Here is a 21,871-nt window from a genome sequence, read left to right on the forward strand (position 1 = left end):
AGTGCAGATTGGCAAGACCAATTCAGACTTGACCTTTGCAGCAGTGACTCCCGCTGTGCTAGTTTTTCTTGTGCCAGGCAGCTTCTCTCCATCCACAGCTCCTCTCTGTTTCACCTCTCTCCTCCCACTTCCAACCAGATCAGTTTCTCTGATTTTCTTTTTTGAGACAAGATCTGGCTCTGCTCAACCTGGAGTGCCATGGTGCAATCCTGGCTCACTGCAACCTCCGCCTACCAGGTTCAAGCGATTCTCATGCCTCAGCCTCCCAAGTAGCTGGAATTACAGGCGTGCACCACCAGGCCCAGCTAATTTTTGTATTTTTAGTAGAGATGGGGTTTCACCATGTTGGCCAGGCTGGTCTCAAACTCCTGATCTCAAGCGATCCTCCAGTCTTGGCCTCCCAAAGTGCTGGAATTACAGGCTTGAGCCACCATGCCCAACCAGTTCTCTAATTTTCTTTATGAATTTTCTTTATTTCCATGTAGACTCTTACTGTTTTTGATGACATTTTTCTACCACTCTCCCAAAAGCCCCTCTTAATGTCGGACACCCCGTTCGGCAAGTATGTCCTGTTGTATTTCCTTATTCCTCTTTTTCTATCATTTCCTTATTTTAGTGACTGTCTCACCTCTCTCTTTCAATGTCTTTAAAAAATATATTAATTTTTTTTTTTTTTTAAGGGATGGGAGTCTCTCACTCTGTTTTCCAGGCTGGTCCTGAACTCCTGGCCTCAAGTGATTCTTCCCCCTTAGCCTCCCCAAGTGCTGGGATTACAGACGTGAGCCATCATGCTCAGCTTGTTTTGATGTCTTTGTTCACCTAAAACAGCAGGTGGGTTTTACTGCTGTCCACTCTACCTCTACAATCATCAATTCTGTGGGGGACATAAAATTTCCTGCTCTGGGGTAAAAGGTCACATGGATTAGGGGAAGACAGGTGGTAAACCACTGAATGAAAAACAAACACCTAACTCTTAGGTAATTTTTATTATGTGCCAGACACAACTCTAATCCCTTTACATATGTTATCTCAGTTAATCTTCGTAACAGCCTATGACTTGAATAATATTATTAACCCTGTCTTATAGATGAGGAAATGGGGGCACACAGGGCTAAGTAACTTGCTCAAGATTCACAGATGGTGGCTGAGTGGTCGAGTCAGAATTCAAGCTGAAACTCTTCCTCACGCTCAGCTGCCTCTAGAAGTTGATGGTTAACAAGCAAAAGAAAAGGCACTGAAGCAGATACACATCCTTATGGGAACACAGACACACTGCCCTCTTTCTCTTTCACTCTCTCTCTCTTTCTTCCTTCTTCTTTCTTTCTCTCCCTCTCTTCTCCTCTTTAGAGAACCTGTCATCTACGTATACAGGGAGCGTCTACATCTAGTGACCTCTCAAGGTCTTCCTTATTTCAAGTCCCTTGTAGTTCTGTGAATCTCTTTCTGTTTCATCACCATCTTCTCAGTTTACAATCAGCACCCAGACTCTGGAGAGAAGGGATTTCACCTCTTTGGCAAAAGCATCTGATCTGTATTTATAGGCTTAGGACAGGCAGAGAGATCAAGCCACACACTCCATAAGCAATGCAAACATGGCCGCAGCACTGCCTGTCACTCAGTACTACATGTCCCAGAGTGCAGCAGGGGAGGTTGATGTGACCAGGGTTTGAAACAGCCTCACTCGGTTTCCTTGCAGCCCCACCTCCCAAGAGGCAGCTGCCATGGAGGCTCTTCCTAAAGAAGCAAGTGCAGTGTCCAGCCTCGGAGCTGTCCTTAGGGAATTTGGTGCTTGTGCTTCCTGCAACCCCTTCACCCACGCCCCTGCCAGAACTCACTCCAGCCTCTTTTCAAAAGCATGTTTTTTGGTTTTTTTTTTTCTGTCTCTCTTTAACTTAGTGTATAAGTACAGTGATTAAGGAGTTAGAAAGTAATACCCAGGGTAAAGCAATTAGTAGAGATAATTGTCCTAGAGAGAGAATGATATTATAAAGAGGCATTTCTTTCTGTATTTCATTAAATATTAGGCAAAATGAAATAAGCCTAAGTTGCAGAAGAGGGAGCTTCTGGTCTCTAGTTCAAAAAGCAAAAAGCAAATGCATACAATAGAGAAACTAATTATCTTATGAAGAATTATTTAGATCAAGTCCTTTCTGGTTAGTAGCAGCAGAGGTAGGGATTCAATGGGTTTTATTTAGACAACCTGAATTAGTACCCCTCCCCCTCTCTCCCACCATGTTTTCTCTTTCATTCTCTTTTCTGGAGTTTTCTTTGACTCTGGGACTTCTCTCCACTCTCATTAAAGCCTCCTGCCCAGCCCCACTGTTCCCTGCCTCCTGCCCAGCCCCAACTTCTAGGTTGTCTACTCTGCAGTTAACAGCACTCTCCCTCCTGCTTTGAGTTCAGACATATGAATCTCCGTGTAATACACATATGGTGCTTCTGAAGCCTTCTGCACATGTTCACCAGGGCTGTGTCACAGTTCTTTAAACACTGAGTCGGTAGATGTTTTTGGTCATTCAGGAGACTGGGTGGACCCCCATTAACATGGATCTGATTTCTGTGTGATTTTGATGTAATAGAACATCCTTCTCCATGGATACTAGCCTTCTGCTCTCCATGTGTTTGTACATTTGACTATCAGCCCAGGAATAAAGAGGATGGCAGGCCACAGCAAGAGCCAGAAGAAACGTTACAGGCCTCTGAGCAGAGAAGATGACGTGTAGATTGGCTTGGCCCCCACACCTTTGGTTTGTGGTGGGGGTATGATTGATTACTCTACTGCAGTGCTAGCGAAGCCTCATGGCTTTTCAAGTTTATTGTATTCAAGACCATAGTCTAGGGCTTATAGAAACCAGGCAATAGGCTAAAGAAAACCATCTATTAGCCTAAATTCCACTACTCTCATCCTCAACCTTTTTTATTAGTGTGGGATGGAATAGGAATGGGAGAAGTGTTGAATTGTTTATTGTGGCTGGAAAAAAAACACGTTCCTCTAACAGGATGTGTGCCTGTATCAGGATATACATCCTTCCCCCTTACCTCAATTTGAATCAGAGCAGTTAAATTAAAATAAGGTGAACATGAGTAAATTCATTTAAATACTTTTTACCTAAAAGCAATTTTCACTGTACATAGGACATAGGAGATTTGTTTAAATGTATATACCAATCTCTGAATAGTCCCAAGATTTTTTTCTTAATGTTTAATAATGCATTTTTTATAATTTGCCATCTTCAATTAAAAAAAAGGCCTCAAAGGGAAGTGTCCAATTGAGGTTTTATATTCTCTACCAAACTATAGTAATAGGGAGCAGGACTTGGGTGCAGATTGAGGAGGAAAATGTTAAGAGGTTGGAAATTTGGTATTATGATGTTTAGTGGAAAGGAATTTGGACTTAGTGAATATGGGGTTGAGTCTCAGTTCTGCTCTACTGACTGTGTGACCTTGGACAAGTTGCTTAAAGTCTCTGAATCTCAGTTTAGTTATCTTTAACGTGGGGGGAAACAGTGTTGATCTCACACGGCTCTCAGTATCCATGGAGGGTAATGGATTTGGAAATGATCTTAGTATATTTTTCTGCTGCTATAACAGAACACCACAGGCTGAGTAATTGATAAAGAACTGAAGTTTATTTAGCTCATGGTTTTGGAGGCTGGGGAGTCCAAAAGCGTAACACCAGCATCTGGGGAAGGCCTTGTGCTGAGTTACCCTGTGGCAGAAGGGCAAGAGAGTGCCTTAGACAGGAAGAAAATCGGTTGATCTCATCCTTTTATTGGGAGCCCACTCTTATGATAACTAACTTACTTTCAGGATAACTGTATCAAACCATCCATGAGGGCCACTCTCATGACCTAATTACCTGTTAAAGGTTCCACCTCTTAATACTATACTGTTACAGTGACCATTAAATTTCAACATGAGTTTGGACACTCAAACTACAACAGAAATGCATTGCAAATTATGGAGCACTGTACAAATGAGAGTTGTCACAATTATTGTTCCTGTAGTTAAGCCAGACCCGTGAGCACTGTGTTGTCAGTGTCATCAGTTCTTTGGGAAACTCTTTCCTAGCCTGTGTTGATCTACCTGATTGAGTTGCTTGGTTATAAAGTCAGACTTGAACAGAAGCAAGGTAATAAATGATCGCGCAATCATTGCCTTCTTTTTTTTTTTGGCAGAGTTTTGCTCTTGTTGCCTAGGCTGGAGTGCAATGGCATGGTCTTGGCTCACAGCAACCTCTGCCTACTTGGTTCAAGTGATTCTCCTGCCTCAGCCTCCCAAGTAGCTGGGACTACAGGCGTGTACCACCATGACTGGCTAATTTTGTATTTTTAGTAGAGACGGAGTTTTATTATGTTGGCCAGGCTGGTCTCCAACTCCAGACATCAGGTGATCTGTCTACCACAGCCTCCCAAAGTGCTGGGATTACAGGTGTGAGCCACCGTGCCTGGCCGTGCCTTCTTTTTTAAATTATGTTTTACTTTATCTAACACTTGCTTTGTTGTTTTTTTTCTGTGGTCTTGGGGCTGGATTGGGAGTAGGTGTGGGGGAGGAAAGGAAGGAGTAAATAAGGAGGGGTCAATTTTCTCTGAGGATCTCACCATTTCTGAGGGTAAAGTCTACATGGAAATGAACACTGGGAGACTGACATCCTTGTTTTGACCCTTTGGCTTTTTATCTGGGCCTTAGTTTGCTCATCTGCAAAATGGGAGCTGAAGCTGTAAGGTCCTACTCACTTGTAGCCTTTTGTAGATGTGAGATCACAAGCATGAAGGAACTGACATCCTTAACAGAAGATAGGATAGCATGTTTCAGGGGCTGCTTTAGGGGAGCTGATGGGGGAAAATGATAGGAGGGAGGTACTTAGAGATGCCTCAGGAAGGACATGGGTGTTTTTCCATAGATTATTCTTTCTGATTGGGAGAAATATCTTTAAATATTTGGATGGGCTTATTTTCATGTTTTTGTCAAGAAGGTCAGTGGTTCACCAGAGCGTACACCCCGTTTCCTCACCAGTTTCTAGAAGCCTTGCTCTGTTGTATGGATGCCAGCTCTGGCACCGCAAACACACACAGTGAATATATGTACTGTGTTTTAAGTAGAATCCTTCCACTGTCTTGGGAATGTGAGCAGCCTGTTCCTCTCTTCCCAACAGGGCTGGGATACTCTGATCCCCTTCCTCAGGGTTCCCCTGATGGATGCAGCTTATCCTAGGTTGACCGAGTAAAGTGGGCCAGAGAGGAAGCTGTAGTCACTGCAAGCGAGCGGCCTGTCCCTGCTGGGCAGGAAACCTAGAGTGATGAATGGGGCTGGATGAAGTCATCCTGCTCCTCCAATCAGACTGCTCGGAGAGAGCCAGGGGCCTCTGCAGATCCAGCCAGGCTGCCGGCTGCTCTCATGTACCTTTAGACAGAGGCTGTGAGTCTCTGGGAGTGGAGTGGGGGTGTGTGAACCGCCCGCTCCTGGCTCCTGTGTAGGCCTCAGTCAGTCTGAATGTTATTGCAAGGTGAGTGGCTTCACCGGGCGAATTTCTCTCCTTTTGCATTCTCCACCTTACCGTGCCAGGCTCCGGCTTTGTGGCTCCGGCACTTCCTTGCACAGCACCTTTCTGCTTCCAGCTGAGTGCCTGCACCTTCTTGAGGTTCTCACACCCGCCTGCCCGCCACCAGCTGCTGACCTTCTCCCTTCCTGCTCCCCCCGGCTCTTGCTCATTACCTGCCAGCTGGCCTCTTCCCACATGCCCCCCTCATCCTGACCTGTGGGTACCAGTTGGCGGGGTGATGGGAGGGCAGGCCTCCGTCTTTGTGCCCTCTCCCTCTCAACAGGGGGAGCCTGGGAAGACCCACACTTCGCTCCTGGGAAGAAGTACCAGGCCAGGGGAGGTGCCCCCTGACTCAGCCTCCTGGGCGTCTGTGGAACACAGACAGGAGACGGGCCCCCCTGCTTGCTGTGGACCTCCAGACTCTGACCTCTTACCCAGAAACTGAGGAAGTCCCAGGGGGCCAGAGAGTGGAAATAGGTGTCTTATTTTCCCCAGCCTTCCAGAGGGGTGGTTTGTTCTCCGTGGGTGGACGTTTGTGACTCTGCCTTTTCTCTCTGGATGGTGCCGCTGCTCCTTAGGCCAAGCAGAGATCATGGAGCCGGCTGACATGGCGACAGCAAAGGTAGGATGGAAATGCTGCCGGCCGCACTGTGCGTAAGTGGCTTCGCTTGGCGAGTTCTGCCTTTGGTTCACTTTTCTCTCTCCTCCTCTCCCTCAGCCCGCCACTCGTGAGCATCCAGGGGCTGTGTCAGAGTGGAGGGAAATGTTGTGAGCACCAAGACCTCAGGAGAGGCGAGGAGGTGCCAGGTCCTACAAAGCACATGCCCCACCTTGGTGTGCTTGGAAGTCGGAGTGGGTGGATGAGGGGTGCAGGGTGGGGGGTGGAGGTATCTGTAGCTTTCATCTGCACTCACTTATATGTCCGTTCTTTTCTTTAGCCTTGCCCTATTTTTTGTTTCTCTTTATCATGTCTCTTTTTCAGTTATGCCTCTTTTTCACTCTCTCTCTCTCTCTCTGTCTTCTTCCTCTGCTTCTTCTCTGCACTGCATTCCATTTGTGCAACCTCCACACTTTCTTTTCACCTTCTGTTTGCTTCTCCCTGTTGTATAAGGAATGGGTGGGGTTGGTGCGGGCTGGACAGTCTTAAAAGCAGAGACTGCCTCTCATCCTGCAGCAGACGTTGGCCTTGGGATTGCAGAGGAGTTTGTATGTGAGTGGCAGATGCTGCCGCTGGCCCCGCCCACTGCTCGCCGGATGCCCCAATGGCAGTGCGGGCCCGGGCACCTCCAGGGAATGGGGCCTGGGTGCTGCGCTGCTCAAACTCTGTGGGCACGCTAGAGGGCGTTCCTGAGATAGCTTTCAAATCTCTCCTGGCTCCTGCTTGCAATTTGAAATTTGCTTTTCTGTGTATTTTTCCAAACAAGGAGTTAGAGCCATTGTGAGTGGATGGGGGCATCTAAGGAGGCTGAGTCTGTGCAGCCCCAACCCCAGCTCCAGTGTGCAGGGAGAGATGTAATCCTTCGAGAATATCTCAGCCCTTCATTTGGGAGCCTTGCTTTTTGGCCAGATGGCAGGGTCTCCTTTCTCTCAGAGATGGAAGACTGGACAAGGCTCAGACTTCTGGAGCAGGTTGGGTATCCTGTGTTGTGTATGGAGGAGAGAATGAGAGAGGAAGCCCAAGCGGCACGTCTGCTGCCAGCCTGAACCGGCAGGAATGTGTTACAGTGGCTAGAACATGTCTCTGGGAATCATAGAACTTGGTTTTCTGCTCCTCCCAGCCCTACAGGCTGTGTGATCAGATCCGAGTCACTTAACTTCTCCGGACTTCTATCTCCTGGTCTGCACAAAGGTGAAAATTACACACATCTGTTGTTTTAATCAGTTTAGATCTGTCAAATTCTCAGTTTTCTTAGAAAGGAGCCAGAGAGAGCAAACTATAGAGAACAGGTCTCCCTGGACCCATTCTCTCCTCTGTCTCCCCTTCCTCTCTCTTTTCCTTTCCTCCACAAACATCTGAATAGCCCCTTTGAATATGGGGTGGTGCAAAGTGCTTGTACTACCTTGACAGTGGGCAGTGGCGACCATGAAAGCAGGCATCTGCAACTGTGTTTGGATCCCAAACTGCTGCAAACAGTTTGCTGTCTGGTGGGAATGCTGCTGTCTGTCTTCACCAGGGCCTTGCAAAGCCTCTAGTGAACTAGCTCTTGAGGTTGTAGGTGGTTTGTTATCAACCAGCTGGTTCTCAGGGGATGGTGGTGGCAAGTGCTCTGGAAAAGGTGTGATTTGGGGATTTTGGGGATTTATTCTGTGGCTAGTTTGGAAAGGTCTGTTTAGTTTGTATTTGCATATGGAGGCAGAAACAGCCTGATTTTACTTAGGCCCTTGCTATCCCTTAGTCCGGATTGCACACGATCTAAGCAGGTATAGCATCAGATGTTAGAGATGAATCATTCCTTTTTTATTTTCTACAAAACATGAAAAATTAGCCAGGTGTGGTGGCATGCACCTGTAGTCCCAGCTACTCAGGAGGCTGAGGCATTTACTTTCAGGACCTTGACCTAGAGAGAATCTGATTGGCTAACAGAAACCGATGTCATTTCAAAGCAGCATTGTGAATCTTTTTTTTTTTTTTTTACCTTCTCTAATCCAGACCCTTTGGAAACTTACTTCAGGTATTTTCAGTCTGCCTGTGAACCATTCAGGACTCTGAATGGACTTTAGGGGAGGGTCCACGAGCCCCCTTCATTGGTAGGCAGAATTTTGTATCTCTGTACATTTTTCTGGGGAGAGTATCCTTGGCTTTCATCAGCTACCCAGGAGGCTTATTACTCAAAAAAGTTTAAGAACTTTTAACTGATCAAGATGCTCCCATAAAGAGCCTATTTGTATAGTCTAGGTACAAAGCCCAGGTACAAGAGGAACTTACATATTATGGCCAATGTCCTGGAATCTCTGATAATGCATAAAAGCAGCTTGTAAGTAACTTACATACAGTTTCAATATCACTTTTTAAATGTCTAAATACTTGAAAAATGCATCCCCCTTATCTCAGGGTTCCCTTTTTATTTCTGAGATACTATTCCCCGAATTTCCCCTAGCCGCAATGTACTGGGTTAATTTACCCTGGAATGAAATAGCTTTTGGTGGAGGTGTGGTCAGTCTTATGACAACATTCCCTATTAGACTCTTTTCAGTTCCTGGAGTAGAGCTTTTACAGGTGTGACTTCACCTTCTGGAGTCTGGATTTTGAGGTTCTATTACTCCACTGCATTGTCATAGTACTACTCTTTTTTTTTTTTTAAGGTTGCACCTCAGACTAGGCCCATCGGATAGCCTGACCTGACTGTGTTAAAATATGTAGATGATGAATTGTTACTGAGAGTTGGTTTCCTTCCATTCTTTCTCTCTCTCTCTTTCTTTCTTTCCTTCCTTCCTTCCTTCCTTTTCTTTCTTTCTTTCTTCCTTTCTTCCTTTCTTTCTCTTTCTTTCTTTCTTTCTTTCTTTCTTTCTTTCTTTCTTTCTTTCTTTCTTTCTTTCTCTCTTTCTTCTTTCACAGGGTCTCTATCGCCTAGGCTGGAGTGCAGTGGTGTGATCATGGCTCACTGCAACCTCAACTTTTTGGGCTCAAGTGATCCTCCTGCCTCAGCCTCCTGAGCAGCTGGGACTACAGGTGCATGCCACCACACCTGGCTAATTTTTTATTTTTTGTAGAAATGGAGTCTCACTATGTTGCCCAGGCTGGTCTCGAACTCCTGGGCTCAAGCAATTCTGCCATCTTGGCCTCCCACAGTGCTGGGATTATAGGCTTGAGCCACTGTGCTTGCAAGAGTTTTTGTCTTAACTTTGAGAAAAGAGGTTAGGGAGCATTAATTAACCCATTCATTCACCAGAGGGTTATTAAATGCTGACTGTATGCCAGTGGAGAGAGTTCAGTATGGAGAGTTTAGAGATCGGTAGTTCACAATCACCGTGAAGAGTTGTTCATGGGTCCTCGGGGGAGACAGACAAGTAAACAAATTATGGCAACACAAGGTAATAGGTTCAAAATCAGGGACGCAAGAAGAATTACTTGACTGGGCAGTTCATAAAGGGCTTTGTAAAGAAAGTTACATTTGATCTGAGACCTGAAGTGTGGGTGGGAATTTATCAGGTGGACAAGAGAGGAAAGATGATGTGGCTGTGATTTGGAGTTGGACATATCTAGGTTCAAATGCTGACCCTATTGCTTTCTGGCTCTGTGAACTTGAGTGGGTTATCTTGGCCTTCCCTGGTCTCAGTTTCCTCGTTTGTCCGTGAGTTCACCATCAATACGCTGGGATTATCATGAGGATTAAATGCAATGTCTTAGGATTAATGCCTGGCACACCACAGATAGTCACTGAACGGTGGCTGTGGGTGCAGAGATCTGTTAGAGAATAGTGGGCCCAGGATGGACATGGCAGGGCCCAGGGCACGACAAGTAGCTTGGCAGGACTGGCGCTTAGGATGCATGTGGAAGACAAGAGGCAAATGTCAAAACCAGAAACAGAAGCAGGGAGCTGAAACGCTGTGAAAGCCCGTGCAGTGCTGAGACTGCATAGACACTGTGAACAGCTGAAGGACTTCGAGGTACCATCAGGTTTGCTTTTGAGAAAGTACCCTGGCTCCAAGGTAGACAAGTAAGATAATTGCCTCATTTTGCTCCATCTCTGATAACTTTATTATTATTATTATTTTTACATCTATCTGTCCCCACTAGACTGTGAGCTCCTTGAGGGCAGGGATTGTGTGTTTTGTTTCTTAATTCACAGAAAGCCTGGCACTTAGCATTTTACTTGGCAGGTGATAGATGCTCAATAAATATTTGGTGAATGAACAAACAGGAGAGGGTAACTGCAACTGCAAACCTAAAGGTAAGAATTGAAAGGCAGGTGAACGTTGACAGCAAGAAGCACACTAGTCATATTTCAGGTGCTAGAACTGACACGACGTAGTTCCTAATTAAATGGGAGATGGAGGAGTCTAGGGTGAATCGTTGGTTTCTGACTGGGTCACTTGGTAGCTGGTGGTGTGATTTGAGATTGATACAAGACGTCAGAGTTGGGAGGAGACAGTGGGACAGTGAGGAGTTCCCTTTATTCTACTGGCTCTGAACTGCCCGTGAGATATCTAGGTGAAGTTGTTCGGAAACAATGAGAAATTTGTGTCTGAGGTTAGGGAGTGGTACTGGTTGAGCATCCCAGATCTGAAAATCTGAAATTAGAAATGCTCCCAAACCTGAAACGTATTGAGTGCCAACATGCCGTTCAAAGGCAATACTCATTAGAGCATTTCAGACTTCAGATTTGACTATGTAGCCTGCAAATATTCCAAAATCCAAAAAAATCAGATGCCCCGTCACAGCAGTTGAGAGGCAGAGGCTCTCCTTATAGGATGAGGTCTTAGAACAGAGAGCCTTCTTCATAGGAGAGTCTGAACTTCTGGATTTTGTGGAGAGATTGAAAAAAATTGGCGGACCAGCACAGAATTACCAGTTATTTATTTTACCTATGAAAGCTAGCAACTAAACTAAAATATAGAACTACCACCACTATGTATATGTATATTTAAAAACCTTTTTTTTTTTTTTTTTTTTTTTTTGAGGCAGAGTCTTGCTCTGTCTCCCAGGCTGGAGTGCAGTGGCATCATCTCAGCTCATTGCAACCTCCGCCTCCGGGGCTCCAGGAATCCTCCTGCCTCAGCCTCCCATGTAGCTGGGACCACAGGTGGGCAACACCACGCCCGGCTAATTTTTGTATTTTTAGTAGAGATGAGGGTTTCACCATGTTGCCCAGTCTAGTCTCAAACACTAGAGCTCAAGTGATCTGCCCACCTCAGCCTCCCAAAGTGCCAAGATTACAGGTGTGATCTGTAACCCAGCCAACATATTTAACCTTTTGGTGTTTACCACATTGTCCTAATTTTTCTCAATTCATTACCAATCCATGTAAAAACCCCATCATGGTATACTCCAGCACACAAGTGCCACTGGATCATCAAAGGTAGCTAGTGGCTTAGTGCATGGAAAAGCATTTACTGAATAGCGCTGGTCACAAAATGGATGGAAGCTGAACCCTTTGGTTTACTCATGATATGCCAGTCTCATGTCTGTTGTGATGTTGAGAGAAGGTAGTGGGTATCTGTGCCTGAAACAACTTAAAGCTTCCCCTGCCCTAACCTTAGAGCGCTGTTGAGAAAATGTCCCGATGACTGGAAATGAAACTGTTTAAAGTCGAACTCATTAGATGCTCCATCCAAGTAAACCTGCATTTATTGGCAGTGATAGTAGCAATATGTTCCGAAGGCACTATTTCTGGACACCTCTCATGCAAATAGGAAGCTCTTGTCTCCATAAAGGATGATGACAAATATTGGATCCTTTTTCTGGCTCTTTTGTGTTAAGACCAGACTAATCAAGAAATATCACAGACAGACTTAATGTAAGTCAGCTGAGACTATTCACCATTACTCGTCTGTTGATTAAAAAAAAATTGGTGTAATGATTACAAACCTATGCTCGTTTTGGAAAACAGAGATATGTCCTTCTGATTAGATAAGCATCTCTTAGAGACTTGTCGCCTTATATTTTAAGTTAGTGTTATTTAATATAGTTTAATGCCCATCTTTTATCTTCCTTGTTGGATTATTGACTTGAGATCAAGGAGAACTCTGGCTCTAACTTTGAAATATCATTGTGATTTGCTTGGGTCATGAACATATTAGACGCTCCATAAGTATGGTTCTGTTTTTGAGACGGGGTCTCGCTCTGTCACCCAGGCTGGAGAGCAATGGCACAATCTTGGCTCACTGCACCCTCCACCTTCTGGGCTCAAGCAATTCTCCTGCCTCAGCCTCCCGAGTAGCTGGGATTACAGGTGCCCACCACCACATCCAGCTAATTTTTGTGTTTTTAGTGGAGACGGGGTTTCACCATGTTGGCCAGGCTGGTTTCAAACTCCTGACCTCAAATGATCCACCTGTCTCAGCCTCCCAAAGTGCTGGGATTACAGGCATGAGCCACTGCTCCCAGCCATATGTACAGTTCTTGTTGAAAAAATAAACAGCTGATTGACCTAACAGAAAGAGCATAAAACAATGCAAAAATATTCCCAACAAAATTGGGAAAATTGGAAAATTTGTTGACATAAAGGAGAAAAAGTAGATTAGGAGCAGGGAATGGAGTCTGTGGTTCCTGTAGTATATAGTGGTGGTTCTGTGGACATGGGTTGGGAATAATCACAGCAGTGGTGAAAATGTATTGAGCACTTACTTGCTCTTAGTGTCATCCGCTCCTCATAGCAACCTGATGGGTGCTTGTCATCCTCACCTGTTTAATGGATGAAGGAGTTGAGGCTTAGAGAAATGGAGTAAGTTGCTCAAGGTCACATAGCTGTTAAGTATAGATTTGAACTCAAGGCTAATTCTAGAATCCCGGTGCTAAACCACAATACACACCACTGGGGGTGGTGTCAGTCCCTGTTCAATGAAGAATGCGGTTTTTCTGCACTTGTCCTATCATCGAGCAATTTCTCTGCCAACAATAAATACATTCTTATTGTGTCCTTGGGCAGACGACTTTCACTTTTAAAATGAGTTAACGCTCAATTCATCTGTATTTTTAAAAATGGTAATACTGATATGTAATTTAGTGGAAGAAGCAGAAATCCCCATTTGGTGGGAGGACAACAGGAAGCAGCTGGCTGTGGGTGTATGGGTGCCCCCTCCCGGAGAGAACCTGAGTTTATAAGCACCCTCCTGGGTCCCTAACACCGTCAGTCACCCTGAATTTCTCCTGAGGATAAACCAGGAGGAGCCACGGGGGTGATTAGAAATCTGCCTTCTTTCTTCCATCTGGCAGGAGAGATGTTTTCTTTTGTTACGTGTGTAATTAGGATGATGAGTGACTTCAGGCGGCGGCCCCTCTCCTGGTTGTGGGGTTTCTCTGAGGTGTGTGCAGCTTTCTGACAGCAGGGCTCTTACCTCCTTGGGGCCACCATTAAGTGCATTAGCAGAAGGGGTCTCGTGATCCGGGACACCGGGATAAGCAAGCGTGCAGAGAAACCAACACTAGTCAGGCAGTCAAGCATTCAGGAAGCGGGAGGAAGATTTTGGAGGTGAAGGGGAAAGTGGGATACAGCGGGGAATCCTTTATGGGGATTTCCATTGCCAGACAGAGCTCTTGTCTCCTCATCAAGACAAAGTCTCCTTGGAGAAGGGATATCGATGGCTGCTTAAACAGGGGGAAGAGAGAGAGCTTAGTTGGGTGTTGCACTGAATTCAGTGAGGGAGGTGATCCCAATGTATGGCCTGGCTAAGGAGTTTCCTTACCCCGAGTTGCATGAGGGGGCTTGTGATTCTCAGATGTGGTGTTTTTACCTTTTACTTTTTCCTCTTTTTACCAATTACAACCTTATAGAGCGGCTAGCAATGGCAGTACTAGTAGGAAGATAACTAGACCTCACTAAGCCTGCGTGTCTTGTGTTAAGTGTGGTTTAGCACTTCACTGGGCTGCTGTAAGAATCACTGGGCATGAGGTCTGCGCAACCACTTTAGATTCTAGAGTGATCAGAGGATCAGAGCCTTCCACGGAAGCCCTGGCTGCCTCAGTCTTGCTTCCTCCCCTTCCTAGGGGCAGAACGAAGCTGAGTGGAATTTGGCTTTGATATTGCTCATCCTGTTTATTGCCTGAAGGAATATTCTGGATTAGCAGATTGTGAAGGAGGGGCAAAGAAGCCTGGCGGGAGGTGATTCTATTCATTTTATTTTTTAACTCCAGTGGCTTCAGTAAATCCAGAAGGCCATAGGAGCAGAATGAAGCATTCTTGAAGCAAACAGCCCCGCTTTGCTCTGCCCCCAAGCCTGCCACCCTTTGCTAGCCCTCTGGCCGGGTGCCTGCCCTGCACAGCGCTGTTTCACCCAGATGGTGGGCCTGGAGGGCAGGGGTGTGCATAAGGGTACCAAGGATAGGAAGGGAGGGGCTGGCTTTGGAGGCTCCAAGCTGGGAGCTGACACAGATGAACAGGCTAGAAGGCGAGGCCAATGCCTGCAGCCCACACTGTCACCCCAGAGCCAGTGACTAATAGTGGCAGAGGGTGGGGAGAGGAGAGTGCCAAGGGAGGGAGAGGACAGGGAAGTGGTGGGGAGCACCTGATCGGGGTGCAGCCCTGGCCATCTGCTGGTCAGCTCACACAGGCTCTCTATTGAGTGCAGTTTGGAAGCGGATTTTGGCTGGAGGACTAGAAAGAGGCTTGTTGTGGAAATGGAGTGTTTAGGAGGCTGCTCCTCCCCCGCTGCTCCTCTCTAACTTGCTTCCTGACCTCCAAAATGCTCCTTAAATATAACACTCTCAACGCCTGATGACTCCCCTGCCTGAGTTTGGAGCTTTGATTCCCCAGCGTGTGACTGCAGCACTGCTCTGCCCCAGATTTCCCAGCAACTAGAGGCATGCAGCTATGCCCCGGTACTGCAGCGCTGCTGCGCTCCTGCTCCTGGAGCAAAGAGGGGCGCATAGGGAGAGCAGCACAGAATCCAAGAACTTGAGCTAGAAGGAGAGCTTCAGGGATCCTGTCGTTTATTTTCTGCTCCAGATAGGGAGCCAGAGTCTTGGAGTGGCTTACCCAAGGTCATGGGATTCTGGTGGTGGAAAGAGCTCCAGATGAGGAGGTGGGAGGCAGGAGGGCTGAATTCTCCCTTGGCTTCTGCCACTCAGTGGCGGAAGCCTGAGATAGGAGCCGATATTGTGGCATTTGAGTTCACAGCTTCCAGGTTTCCCTTGGCCGGATGGCCCTGGGTGTCTGCAGGCAAGGTCAACAGCAGCATGCTCTGGTCACCTCTTACCATTCTAGTCCCCATTTATGGATGAGGCAAGAAACACCAATCATGTTTTTGTTGGATTAGGAAAGGAACAGTACCAGGGTAGACGAGACTTTAAGACTCATAGGAGACCAACAGAAAGTCAAAGCAGCTGAAATCAAAAGGAAAAAGCTGAACTGTTTCCGGCCTCCATTCTAAACCCAGTAAAGTTCAGAAGAAACCGTGGTAACAAGAGACTTGGAGTAATACAAATCAAACCAACTTCATGTTCATTAAATTAGTGGACTCAGAAAGGCCAATTTTTGTGAAAGTATAGTTGTGAAAATGCAGGTAACACAAAATATTGTCTAGACCCCTGTGCCCCGCCCCCTCTTTATCAAGCCTGTTTATAAAAACCCAAAAGGGGTTGGTGTTCAGTTGTTTTCTAAATACTCTGTTTATTTTAAAATTGTTTGCATTGAATAGTTAGCTAATACAAAATAATATATAGGGGGGCGTGATGGCTCACACCTGCAATCCCAGCACTTTGGGAGACCAAGGCGGGTGGATTGCTTGAGCCCAGGAGTTCAAGAACAGCCTGGGCAACACAGCGAAACTCCATCTCTACAAAAAATAAAAATAAAAATAAATTAGCTGGGCATGGTGCTGCGTGTCTGCAATCCCGGCTATTCAGGAAGCTGAGGTGAGCGAATCACTGGAGCCCAGGAGGTGGAGGCTGCAGTGAGCCGTGATCATGCTACTGCACTCCAGCCTGGGTAACAGAGTGAGACCCTGTCAAAAAAAAAAAAAAAAAGAAAGAAAAAGGAAAATAAATAATATTTATAAAATATATAAAAATGTGTAAAGTATAAAGAACAAATGACAATTGCAGGAGTACCTCTCACCTGTTCTCCTCCATTGCATGTGACTGATTTATGCATTTTCAATGCTGTGTACTGTTCCACCTTAAGAAAATAACACAAGGCATGTATCCTTTCTGTTGATAGACATTTGTTTTCAGAGTTTTTGTTTTGCTTTTGCTGTTACATGGAGTGCTATTTAAAGTTTTTCGTGCATGCCTCTGAATGTGAGTTGCTTCTATTATTGGAGTAGAACTGTTAGGTATTAGAGTATGCAATCATCGAACTTTATTACATAATACCACATAATTTTCTTAGGGAGTTGAACCAGTATACACTCCCACTAGCTTCTTTCCAACACTTGATATTATTTGACTTTTTAATTTTTGTCAATGGGATGAGTATGTGAACCAGAGTTCCAATTTATATTTTCCTGAGTACTAATGGATTGAGCTCCTTTTTATATAGTTTATTGCTTTCTTTTCTGAAAATGCTAACTTAAATCATTTGTCTATTTTTAGAATTATCTTTCTTTTTCTCATTGGTTTGTAGGGATTTTTAATAAATTCTGTGAACAATTCCTTTGTCAGCCAATATATGTTGCACATATTTTCTCTTAGAACAGCTTTGTCTTTTCTCTCTATGATCTCTTTGGATGATCAGAAGTTTTTAACTTTACTGTGGCTGAGTCTATCATTTTTTTCCTTTATGGGCTTTGTTTTTGGGTCAGTTGTTTAGGAAACTCTCAGGGTACAATCAGTGTAAGAGTCAGTTTGTGATTATGATTTATCAGAGGAGATTATTCTTCCTCCTTTGTTCAACATCAAGGTTTAGGACAGGCAATTTTCCTTTTAGTTCCTGGGCAGCATTTGTACATTTCTTTCAAGTTTATCCTTACAGTGACAGTGTAGTCCACTGGGATCCACTTTATGAGGTAGTTGCCTCTTGATTCTCTCACCACTTGTGGGCTTTGGGAATTATCTCTAGTGTACTCTGGGAGGCCATGAAAACTGAAGCCCAGTTTCTGCCATCACTAAATTTTTGATGTTTAAATATTTCTTACTTTTTAATAGCTCATCAAGCACTTTAAAATAATTTCTTTTTTTTTCCTATTTTATCTGTGTGTATGCCATATTGCCAGATATGGAAGTCTTTGCAATCTAGTTTCCTCTAAACAATTCTTATCCTTCCTGAAATGCAAATGTCAGGAAGCAGCCAGATTGCAGGGAGTCAGGCAGAAGCAGGAGAATCTGTGTATTCATTCCTAGAGGTTATGTTAGTGCTTGCAATTTATTGGCCAGGAACTTTTCAAACCATGGAGACTGCTTTCCATGAGAAGATAAAGAGGGAAGTTAGATGAGGAACATTTTTCCGTCTCACTTGGTCTCAGTCTTTACCTCAGAAAGCACTTCAGTGTCTTTTCAAAGCTATGTTTGGATCACCTTTTGAGATTTTCTTTTTCTTTTCTTTTTTCTTTTTTCTCTTTTGGATGGTCTTGCTCTGTTGCCCAGGCTGGAGTGCAGTGGCGTGATCTCAACTCACTGCAACTTCCACCTCCCAGGTTCCAGTGATTCTCCTGCCTCAGTCTCCCAAGTCTTTAGGATTATAGGTGTGCCCTACCACGCGTGGCTAATTTTTGTATTTTTAACAGAGACAGGCTTTCACCATGTTGACAAGGCTGGTTTTGAACTCCTAACCTCAGGTGATCCACCCATCTCGGCCTCCCAATGTGCTGGGATTACAGGTGTGAGCCACCATGCCCAGCCGAGATTTTCTTTATGGACCACAAAAATGGAACCTGTCTCCAGGGCCCTGTGAGAACCTCTGTTTCAGAAACAAGAAAGAGCCAAGGGGAATTCGAGGCAGATGATGATCGCTCAACCCACTGGGCTCTCCTGTTCTTCCTTCCCTTTTGGGTTCCTCACATCACACACAGACACTCAAGCCAGCCAACTCATCAGTAATAGAAGAGATTTAGTCTTGATTTAGTCTCTTTTTTGACTGTTACCTGGATTCTTTTTCTCTTGGGAACATGTAAGCTTTTGTAAACCAGTTTGTCTGATAGAGAAGGAGATTTTTTATAAACATACATAGTGAATAAGAGAATAGGTTTTTGAGCTGGGCACGCCTGCATTCAAATTCCAGGCTTGCAGCTTGCTAGCTGTTTGACATTAGGCAAATTAAGGCACTACAGTTAGGCTGGGCGCGGTGGCTCACGCCTGTAATCCCAATACTTTGGGACGCCGAGGTGGGCGAATCACCTGAGGTCAGGAGTTCGAGACCAGCCTGGTCAACATGGTGAAACCCCATCTCTACTAAAAATACAAAAATTAACCGGGCATCGTGGTGCACGCCTGTAATCCCAGCTATTCGGGAGACTGAGGCAGGAGAATTGCTTGAACCCCGCCGGCAGAGGTTGCAATGAGCTGAGATTGCGCCACGGCACTCCAGCCTGGGCAACAGAGTGAGACTCCATCTCAAAAAAATAAATAAATAAATAAGACACTACAGTTAGTCTTCAGTGTCATTATCTGAAAATCATGAGGTACTGCCTTATAACATGGATGTGAAGATTAAGTCAGAGAATACAGGCAAAATGCTTAGCTTGATGCCTGACATAACTAACCCTCAATATACTCTTATTAATAGCTGAGAAGGAGTTGACTTTTTGGATTTTTGTTTTTGTAGTTAAAAAAAAACAGCTAGAGCAAAAGCCAAAAAAATTTACAGTTACAGTAATGTTTCTAATATAATACTTGGAAATCTTTGATCCAGGTTTTCTGTGTTACTTGTGATCAGAGCAGTTGATGGGCCAGGATGAGAATACAGTATTCATGTGTACCTGGAGTACTCTCAGTGACATTTGCCTCGGGGCTGGATCACATGACCTGGTATTTCCATTGAGTGAATTATCTAGGTCATAAAGGACAACTCTTTGTACTTCTGGAATCTGTTGCATCCCTTCAATATCTGTGCTGAAAGCATGGCCTGGGTACAGGCTCCAGGAGCTTTGAAAACATAATTTCGGATGTGTTCAGAAGTCCTGGCAGCATTTGGGTTTGTCTGGCATGGGGCTATGGATAGATCAATTCCACAGCCAAGGGCTGCTTTGGGAACACCTTTCTGAAAACTCAGTATACCTTATTTTTTTCTTTCTTTCGTTTTTTACTTGTGGAATCAGGTCACAAAAGGTTAGTATATCTTAAAGAGTGTTTCTTCTGGACCACGTGGACATTGGAGAGATAACATGGTGTTTTAGTTCGGTTTGAGTAAGGTCACTTAAACGCTTGCTTATAGTACCCCTACAATACCCAAGCCCTCCTCCTCAGTGGGGATATAGAGATTGCTGATGAATGACACACAGTCCTTGTCTCCATGGTGCTTATCCTCTAAAAAGAACAAAGCAGATAATAAGTCATTACAAGTATGATGACTGTTACCAACGAGGGTCTGCACTCCAGTTTTTATTTTTATTTTATTTTATTTTATTTTATTTTTTGTTTGAGACAGAGTCTCACTCTGTCTCCCAGGCTGGAATGCAGTGGTGGGATCTGGGCTCACTGCAGCCTCTATCTCTCTGGTTCAAGCGATTGTCCTGCCTCAGCCCCCCGAGTAACTGGGATTACAAGCACATGCCACCACACCCAGCTAAATTTTGTATTTTTAGTAGAGACGAGGTTTCGCCATGTTGGCCAGGCTGGTCTCAAACTCCTGACCTCAAGGGATCCGCCTCCTTGGGCTCCCAAAGTGCTGGGATTACAGGCATGAGCCACTGTGCATGACCAAAGGAGAAATGATCGGTTTTTCTCACTTTAGAGGGTCAAGTATAGATGATGTTCATACGACACGAGGACGTCTGCAGATTGTTTTATGGGCAAATTTTAGGGTAAAGGCTTATTATGGTTCGATTGTTTTGGAGCAAGTTTCTGGGTAAAGCTTTATTATCATGGTTCAGTTGAAGGTTGCTATTTCATAATTAATCTCTTTGTTCATTGTCACCCATCCGCATTACTGACCCAGATAGTAATGTAGGGAAAGATAGAAAGGGATCATATAGCCAGGGAAGTTGTTGGTGCTGGAACTCCCAGGCCCCAGCCTGGAGGATCTGATTTAGGAGGAGCCTCTTCCCCATTCTCAGTGAATTGTTACGTTCCAGCTAGAGTTGAAAATCCTGGTCCTGCCTTACTGGGTGCTGTGGCTGGTCTGCATCTTCTTGGAGCCCAGGATTGGTGATCATGTTGCCTAAATCCTAAACCAGGCCTTTGTGGTCACCTTAAAAGGATCCCTTGCCCCAGGTGACAATGTGCTGCCCTGCCACCAGAAGTTGCTGCCTCACCCTGCGTCCCAGAAGTCACGGCAATTTCCCCAGCAGGAGGAGAGAGCTGTGCATTCTGTGTGCAGCACACTGACTGGGAGCACGCAGCCCTGCTTGCCCCGCCTTGCGGGGTGAGGGTTCTATTTAAGGTGGTCTTGTGCGCCTAGATGTCCCAGGCACTCACCACGGGGCCTCTGAGGTCTGCTTGGATTCCAGAGGTGTGCAGAGGACCTAGGGTCCAGGTTCCCCTCCCCCGCAGGGGTGGGGCATTTTAACCCCTGAGTGGATGCTGATAGAAGTGCTCAACTTCAGATATTTCTGCCCCCTCCTCTTCCTTCCTGGCACCACATTCCTCACGCACCCTCTCCCTGATATTCTGTCCCATCCTGGGACTAAACATGTGCTGTGTCTTTAAATGGGCGGAAGTGGCTGGCAGTGCTTTGCTTGGGTACTGCATTGATTAGGAGATTATATGGAGCTGCGGGAGCTGCCGCCTGGGGGAAGAGAGGTGCAGCTTCTGCTAGGTTTGTGCTCTCCTCCCAGGCTCTCCTTGGCTTCCTTCCCCAAAGCAGCTCAGAGCTGGTATGAGGTGAGGGTGGGGGGCAGCCGGCCAGCCTGGCTGTTGACGGCAACTCCAGGGCTTGTTTCGCGCAGCCTTGCCAGCATTACCCATCCTCATCAGAAACTGGCAGCGGCAGCCACAGCTCGGGCAGGCGGTTCCAGCCCCAGGCTGGATTTGCAGAATCTGTCCTTTGCCTCCAAGCCCAGCTTTCAGCTGGGAGAGGGGGAAGAAGGGGCAGTGGCAGCAGTTCTTCTGGCTCTTTCTCCCTTTCTCTCTTTCTCTTTCTGTGTTCAAGTCACATTACATGGGATTCTGTTCTTTTGGGACTTCGTCATCTTTTCCAATATGTCCTGGGACCTCCGGAGCTGTAACGGGGATGCTAAGGACACGGTCAGTGGATTATCGTGACTGTACTAATGAAAGGATTCAAGCTCTCCTGGTAAGTAGAGGAGGGATAGGGCACCTTCCTCTTCTGTCTTTCTTCAGCCCTGTGCTCCCCCCAGCACCCTCAAGAGGTCTCCTTCATTGATGCCATCTCACCAGGCATCGAGGGGTTAAGATGTGGGGACTAGGCACTTTAAAAGTTGGGGTACTCTCCCTGGCTCCCCCAGCTGCTGCACTGCTGCACTATTTTCCTTACCTTCTTCGAGGGCAGGGGTTTTGTGGAAGTTGAGGGGCAGTGGAGAGAATCAAATTGCAGCTAAAACGTTCTCCAACTTCGAGTACGTGAGGAGTGGTGCGCACAGAGGGAACTTTATAATAAAGAAACATCCCTTCCCTTT

The 21,871-nt window shown here is 45.7% G+C and overlaps 1 protein-coding gene across 9 annotated transcripts in view; it reads left to right on the top strand.

Moving 5' to 3' along the window:
- The window catches only part of GRAMD1B (GRAM domain containing 1B), a 262,296-nt gene that overhangs the window by 138,814 nt on the left and 101,611 nt on the right, over window positions 1–21,871 (top strand). Inside the window, exons 1-2 of one of the 9 annotated variants that reach the window (XM_031015843.3) lie at window positions 5,430–5,506; window positions 6,121–6,164. The exons of 6 other annotated variants lie outside the window; for them this stretch is intronic. Coding sequence is in view for 2 of the 3 variants with exons in the window: in XM_031015839.3 (XP_030871699.3) it covers window positions 21,506–21,528 (23 nt within the window). In the remaining variant the exon portion in view is untranslated. Of the gene's footprint in view, window positions 1–5,429; window positions 5,507–6,120; window positions 6,165–20,900; window positions 21,529–21,871 lie in introns of those variants that run through there. 2 more of the 9 variants (XM_031015839.3, XM_055355810.2) reach the window with 2 other exon arrangements.

The sequence above is a fragment of the Gorilla gorilla genome, chromosome 9, assembly GCF_029281585.2.
Source record: "Gorilla gorilla gorilla isolate KB3781 chromosome 9, NHGRI_mGorGor1-v2.1_pri, whole genome shotgun sequence".
Lineage (NCBI taxonomy): Eukaryota > Metazoa > Chordata > Mammalia > Primates > Hominidae > Gorilla > Gorilla gorilla.